The sequence below is a fragment of the Micromonas pusilla genome (genome assembly GCF_000151265.4).
Source record: "Micromonas pusilla CCMP1545 genomic scaffold MICPUCscaffold_5, whole genome shotgun sequence".
NCBI lineage: Eukaryota > Viridiplantae > Chlorophyta > Mamiellophyceae > Mamiellales > Mamiellaceae > Micromonas > Micromonas pusilla.
The window spans coordinates 1,412,784-1,419,852 of NW_003315886.1; the positions used below are offsets into that span (position 1 = coordinate 1,412,784).

The window sequence follows — 7,069 nt, forward strand, 5'->3', positions numbered from 1 at the left end:
GTGACTCTAGAGGATCCCCCGTCGCGAGTCGCGCGCTTCGACGCACGAGCGAACCGCCGCCGCGTCCCCCGCCTCGCCCGCCGCCGCGCTGCGCGTCGCGCCACATCTCGACCCACGTCCGGGACTGTACGCGAGTGTACCACGGGACTGTACGCGAGCTGTCGGCCTCGTCGTCGCGTCTTCTCCGGAATTCGTCAAACGACGTCCCTGGCCAGAGCCACCCGAGCGCGTCGACGACGTCGTCCGCGCGCCACTCGTCGCGCAACGAGCGCGCGAACTCGTCGACCGACCGCACGGCCTGCGAGTACGACTCGGACGACTCCGAGAACAGCATCGCGTCGAGGACCGCGGGGGGCGGCGCGACGCGATCGGAACGCGACCCGTCCGACGGCCACGCGTCCCGCGTAGACGCGGCGGCGGCTTCGTCGTCGTCCTCCCCTCGCGCGAAGACGCGGTCCACGAGCTCCTTCGCGAGCTCCGGCATCGTCGCCGCGGCGTCGAACAGCGTCGCGCGCAGCCCCGGCATCTCCCGGTACACCTTCACCGACGTCCTGAGCTGCACCTCCGCGCGCATGGCGTCGAACGCGGCGCAGGCGGCCACCGTCGCCAGCGGCGCCGTCTGAGGGTCGGGACGGGCGTTCGGGGGCGCGTCGGTCGGAGTTGAAAGGCAAAGGCGTCGCGTCGCGGCGTGTCGGGATCGAAACCGAGGGGTGGGCGGAGAGTGACGATGGCAAAAGTCAGTCCTCGAGGAACCGCGCGCACCGCGCGAACGCGGTCAAACGGGGGGGACGAGTGTCAGAACAGAACGCACCTCGCACACGCACGGCCGCAGAAACAACGCGAGCACGGGCAGCGACGCGCCCACGAGCGGCGCGTTGAGCTTCGTGCGTCTGAGCCGCTCGTCGCTGTCGCCGCCGCCGCGACCGCCAGGATCGCGATCGCCGCGGCGAGCGTGTTGTTTGCCTGGTTTACCTCGCTTTTCATCATCGGCGGCGGCGGCGGCGCGCGGCGGGCTCGGCCCCGGCCCCGTCGACTCGCGCGGCGCCGGCGACGACGTCGACGACGCGAAGCCGTGCGCCGCCCGCGCGAAGACGTCAGCCTCTCGCGCCGCCGCGTGCGCCACCGCGACCTCCCTCAGCGCGCGCATCTTCTCCACCATCATCTCGCGCTCGCCCACCTCGAACGGCGGCCCCGGCGGGACGTCTCTGAAGACGTTTAAGACGCCGTCGGCGGTTTTCACGAGCTCGTCGGCGCAGTGCCTCTCCGCGCGGACGTGCGACTCGAGCATCGCGACGAGCCCCGCGCGCTTCGCGTGGCGGTACCGCGCGCCGACGCGCTCGGCGACGATCTCCGCGAGCGCGGAGCTCGGGAGGTCGCGCCATCGCGTCGCGCTCGGCGAAGCGTTCGGGAGCGCGCTGAGCGGGGTCGTCGCGGGGGCGGCGGCGTCGGGGGCGTCGCGACGCGCGGCGCCCTTCGACTTTTTCTTCGCGGGCGCGACGCTTCCTCCTCCGTGTCCTCCTCCTCCTCCTTCTCCACGTCCACCTCCTCCTCCTCGCGTCGTCCCTTCGCGTCCCGGGGCGTCGGTCGCGGCGGTGGCGCCGCCCGAGGGCGGCGGCGAGCGCGCGCGCTTCTTCGCCTTCGGTTTCGCCATGGCCCGCGACGACGCCGCCCCGCGCGATCGATGCGGGCACCCCCCCGAAGCGCGCCTCGCCTCGCCCGTGTCGAGGTTTCCGCGGTCGATAGATAGCGCGCGCCTCGCGGAAGCTCGGATACGCCGCGCGCGCCTCGCGCGAACGCTGCCCGCGTCGCGGATCTCGCGGGCGTGCCTCTTCGCGAGCTCGCGTCGCCGCGAATGACGACGACGCGCGCGCGTCGCTCGTCTCTGCCAGCGCGGGGGGGGTGCCTCGACGTGCGAGGTCAAAGTTTGACAGTGTTGATTTTCCGAGGAGGCGCTTCGGGACGGTGAACGGGTCGCGCGCGGGTCAGTTTTTATGTTCACCCTACGGCGCGCGCGTTCAAATGCACACTCCCCGGTTTCAACTGATCGAGCTTCTTCGCATGACACACGGACGCGGATCGCGCCTCTTATCCCTCCGCGGATCGCGACGGGTAAGAAAGCGAGCGTCCCCACATGCCCCGGCGCACAGCTCGCTCGTCGCGTCGGCACGATGAGCGCGCTCGCGTCCGCGTGGGTCCCTCCGACCCGCGTGCGCGCGCGACGCGAGAAGACCCCGCGCGAGCCCGGGACGACGCGATGCGTCGCGCGCGAGCGGCGCGACGCGGTGGGCGCGGGCGGGTGGGCGGGAAAGTCGTCACCTTCGGAAGAGCGGGAATCGACATCGACTTCGACGCGCGCGCGATGGATCGTTCGTCCGTCGCGTCGCGCCGCCGCCGCCGCCGCCGCCGCCGCCGCCGCCGCGCGCGCGCGCCGACGCCACCGCCGCCTCCCTTCGCCGCCGAGCGCGTCGTTCGTCCCGGACGAGTCCACGGACGACGAGCTCCCGGCAGCGCGGTCGTGCGTCTACAGCGATAAGTTCGTCTACAACTCCTGCGACGGCGACGGCGTCGCGCACGGAGACGAGGGAAACGAGCTCGAGGCGGCGCTTCTCATCACCGGGACCGCGGTCGGCGGCGGGTCGCTCGCGCTGCCGTACTTCACCGCGGCGGGGGGGTTCCTCCCCGCGCTCGGCCTCCTCGGCGTCGCGTACGCGCTGTTGTTGGGGTCCTCCGTCGTGCTCGTCGAGCCGACGATCCGAGTCTGGGAAGATAATCCAGACCGCGCGGTGTCCATGCACACGGTCGTGGACACCTACCTCGGTGAGCGATGGGGCTGGGCCGCGGGGGTCACGTTCTGGATCTTGATAAACTGCACCTTGGTCTCGCAGCTCGCGCAGTGCGGGAACATGACGACGTTGTTCTTGCCCTTCGCCGACGGCGCGGCGTGGCAGCGATTCGGGAGCGTCTTCGCCGCGTTCGTCATCGCCGGCGCGAGCTTCCGAAAGTACGTCGGGAAGATAAACGCGTTCGCGACCGCGGGGTTGTTCGCCGCGTTCGCCGCCGCGTGCGTCGCGGGGGCGCCGGGGATCTCCGTCGGGACGCTCCTCACGGCGAACGCGACCGCCGCGATTCCCGCGCTGCCAGCCATCATGCAGACGATGACGTACGGAGAGGCGATTCCCACCGTCGTCGACATGTGCCGCGGGAGCCGGACCAAGGTGAAGAAAGTCCTCGCGTTCGGGTCGTTGGGTCCCGCGGTCATGTACGCGCTGTGGCTCGCGGTCACGCTCGGGAGGAAAGAGCTCGCCGCGTTCGGGGCGACGGGCGGGGACCTCGCCGGGAAAATTTTATCCGAGGGGGGTTGGCTCGGCGCGGCCACCGGCGCGATCGGCGCGTTCGCGTCCGTGAGCACGCTGATCGGGTGTTACCTGGCGCTGTCGCGGTTCAACGCGGACACGTTCGAGCTGCCGCTGAACGAGGGGTGCAGAAAGCTCATCGCGCTGACCGTTCTGCCGAGCCTCGCGCTCGCGGTGATGGGGGGGCCGGGGCTGTATTTTCTCATGATTAAGTTCGCGGGCACCGTCCCCGTGGCGTTTCTGTGGGGGGTGATGCCGCCGCTCGTGGCGTGGACGATGCTGCGGGGGGATGGGAAGCTCACCCCGGCGTGGAGAGCGGTGCTGGGGGCTGGGTTTTTAGGGAGCGTGATCGCGATGGTGATCGGAATACGAACGATGTGATTGACGGACGGACGAGCGTTCAAAGGGGGGGAGGGTCAAACGCGCCAGCCCCCCCGATAAGGTCACTCCCTACACAAACGTCGACGACGGACCATTCATTCTTTAATACTATTACAAAGGGCACGGTCGGACAGATGAAGAATACTGTACTGTATCATCATCGTCACTCATCGCTCACCGTCCACGCGCGCGCGCTCACGCCTCCGTCGGCCAGCGCCTCTCGCTCGGCGTCCTCACCGCGCCGTACTTTTCCTGGATGTCCGCCCGCTTCGGGTTGTACCCCCACGACGTCTTCGCGCCCTGGCCCGCGAACCCGTAGTATTTGTACCAGTTGTACGTCTGGTGCGCGGGGAGGGACTTGTACCGCGACTGCGACCTCCCCGCGGCGTCGTCGCGGGGCGCGACGACGCGGACGGTCGCCCTCGGGCGCGGCGGGTCGTCGGCGGCGTCCTTCGTCCGCGGCTTTCTCGCCGCCGTCGTCGCGGGAAGCGCGGTGACGAGGTCAACCTCCACGGTCCGTCGCGACGTGCCCACGACGTGCGACGACGACGACGGGTTCTTCTTCGCTCCCGCGCCCGCGCCTGACGCCGCGGGTCGTCGCATCGCCGGCGCGGCTCCCACGGGGTCGTACCCGCCGCCGCCGCCGAGCCCGCGCCGCGTCGTCGTCGTCGTCCTCTCGGATCCTCCTCCGCCGCCGCGGCCCGCCGGCGCGATGATCGGTTTGCTCACCATCTTGTCCGCGTTGAGGAACGCCTCGCGTCTGCGCGCGGAGAGCGCCATCTGCCGCGCGATGACCGGGTTAGGATGCGGCGGTTTCGTCGTCTTCGCCCTCGTCGCGGCGGCGGCGGTTTCCTTCTGTTCTCTCCGCGCCGTCGCCGCCGGCGCGGCGCGGCGCGGCGCGGGCGCGTCGATTATAGATCGGGACCGCGGCGGCGCGACGCGCGGGAAGAGGCTCGTCGGGATCGTCGCGGGCGGCGCTTTCGCTGGCGCCGCCGCGCCGAAGCCGTTCAGGGATGGCGGCGGCGGGAGCGACGCCGCTCCCGCCGCGCGAGACGCGGGCGCGGGCGCTCCCGCTCCCAGCGGCGGAAGCGACGACGCGCCGCCGACGCCGCCGACGCCGATGGGTCTCAGCGACGCGACGCCGTTGGCGGGCGGCATCGGAAGCGGCGCGGGCGCCCGCGGCTCCGGCGCGCGCCAGCCCGGCTGCGACGACGTCGACGTCCGCGACGCCGACGACGGTCGCTCCGACGACGACGCCTTATTCGCCGCGGGAGGGGAGAACACCGTCGGGTTGTAGCTCGGCATCGGCGACGGCGGCGCGGTCGACCGCGGGGAAGGGTCCGCGCGCGACCATTCCGCGGAGGACTGCGCGATGGAGATCTCGTCCTCGATGTCTTCCATCTCGATATCGCTCGGGACGAACCCCCCGTCGTCGCTCATGACGACGACGAAGTTTTCCTCGATTTATTCAAATTCTCCCACCGGGCACGACGGCAGGGCGTTTCGCGCGCGTCGCGCGATTCCCAGGACGCCGCGGACGAAACGAGGGCGCCGGCGACGACGCTCGAGCACCTCCGAGCGGCGATGAACGACGTTCCCACGCGCGCGTCGACGGCGCGTCGGAGAGTGTGAGCCAGCGGTCAACGCTTCCCGTCCTCGTCTCCGCCGTCGAAGTTTTCTCGGACGCGCCGCGCGCGCTTCACAGAATCCGATCCTGAGCTCGCGGTCCGGGCGAGGGCGAGCCATTCGGGCGCCGCGCGCGGCGGAGTCGCCATGCGCGCGTTCGCCGCGGCGTCGACGGCGGGGCCGTGCGCGCGGTGGGTCCTGACCTCGGGTCCGCCGCGACGAAGAAGCGTCGCGCGCGTCGCCGCGGCCGCGCGATGGCGGCGGGCGTCGCGCGCGGAGACCGTCGGCGTCGCGTCGTCGTCAAAATCGTCGTCGTCAAAATCGTCGTCGTCGTCGTCGTCGACTACCGCGGACGACGACGCGTCCGCGGCGTCCGCGGCGGCGAAGGAGGCGTATCGCGCGAAACGCGCGGCGCGGAAGGACTTCTACAAGTCGAGGTCGACGCTGACGCGCGCGCTCGACGCGGAGCGAGCCGGCGACGCGACGCGCGCGCTCGCCATCGCGCGCGACGGCCTCGCGTCGTCTCCCGATAACGCGCACCTCGCGACGACGACCGCGCGGCTCGTCGTGGCGTGCGCGACGGGCGGCGACGGCGGCGGCGGCGGCGGCGGCGCGGACGCCGCCCCGGAGGACGCGATCGCGGAGGCGACGGAGATCCTCGCGCGCGCGCACGAGGCGCATCCGACGAACGCGGTGATCCTGCAGGTGTGGGCGACGATGGAGGCGCGGCGCGCGACGGCGGGGGATCCGCGCGCGGCCAAGTCGGCGCGCGATCTCTTCGCGCGGTCGCTCGCGATCGATCCCGCGCACGCGCCGTCGCTCCACGCGTGGGCCGTCTTCGAGCGCGGGCGCGGGCGCGTGAGCAAAGCGCGGAGGCTCTTCCGCGACGCGGTTCGCGCGGAGGGCTCGAGCCCGCGCGCGTCGACGCTCCAAGCCTGGGGGTGCCTCGAGGCGGACGCGCGTCGATACGTCGAGGCTCGGAAGCTCTTCTCCGCGGCGACGAAGCTCGACGCGACGCACGCGCCGACGTGGCAGGCGTGGGCGCAGATGGAGGGCAAGCTCGGGAACGTCGCGAAGGCGAGCGCGGTGTTCAGGGAGGGCGAGGAGGCGACGCGGGACGCGACGCGAGGGTTGCGGGTTCGAAGCGGCGGCGGCGGCGACGCAGCTGGCGGCGGCGCGTCGGCGTCGTCCCTTCTCGCGCGCTCTTCGCTTCTCTCCACCATGGCGCATCACGAAGTCCGTCGCGGCAACTCCACGGGCGCGTCCACGCTGTCCCTCGCGCGCACGCTCTTCCGCGAGAGCGTGGACGCGTGCCCCACGAACGCGGCGGCGTGGGTGCTGTGGAGCGACGCCGAGGAGGTGGCGCTCCGCGGCCGCGACGCGGGGGAGCACCGCACCGGCGTCGTCGGCGGCGGCAGACGCCGCGCCTCCGCGGCCGCGGCGCGACGACTCGCGGTGATCGACGAGGGGTTGTCGCACTGCCCCGGGAACGCGCGGCTGTTGCACGCGCGCGCGCTGGCGATGAAGACGGGGGGGGATTTAGAGGGTGCGATGCGCGCGTTGAGGGCGTTGAGCGCGGCGCACGGGCGGAGCCCCGCGACGTGGCACGCGCTCGGGACGACGGCGCAGGAGCTCGGGGAGTTTGAAACCGCGATCGCGGCGTTCGAGACCGGGGCGAGGTGCGATGAGCGCGCGCTGAACCTGCCGGC

At 72.1% G+C, this 7,069-nt stretch overlaps 2 protein-coding genes across 2 annotated transcripts; one reads left to right on the forward strand and one right to left on the reverse strand.

Annotated features, from left to right (window-relative positions):
• Positions 1-2,168: 2,168 nt before the first annotated feature.
• On the forward strand, positions 2,169-3,734 carry MICPUCDRAFT_47413 (Hydroxy/Aromatic amino acid permease family; the record flags this gene model as incomplete). The annotated part of the gene is made up of 1 exon (XM_003058608.1): positions 2,169-3,734. One exon carries the CDS (start codon positions 2,169-2,171, stop codon positions 3,732-3,734), a length of 1,566 nt encoding a protein of 521 aa, XP_003058654.1.
• An 88-nt stretch (positions 3,735-3,822) lies between these two features.
• Positions 3,823-5,174, reverse strand: MICPUCDRAFT_58429 (uncharacterized protein; the record flags this gene model as incomplete). Its single annotated transcript, XM_003058981.1, has 1 exon — positions 3,823-5,174. One exon carries the CDS (start codon positions 5,172-5,174, stop codon positions 3,930-3,932), a length of 1,245 nt encoding a protein of 414 aa, XP_003059027.1. The 3' UTR covers positions 3,823-3,929.
• Between the last annotated feature and the right edge of the window lie 1,895 nt (positions 5,175-7,069).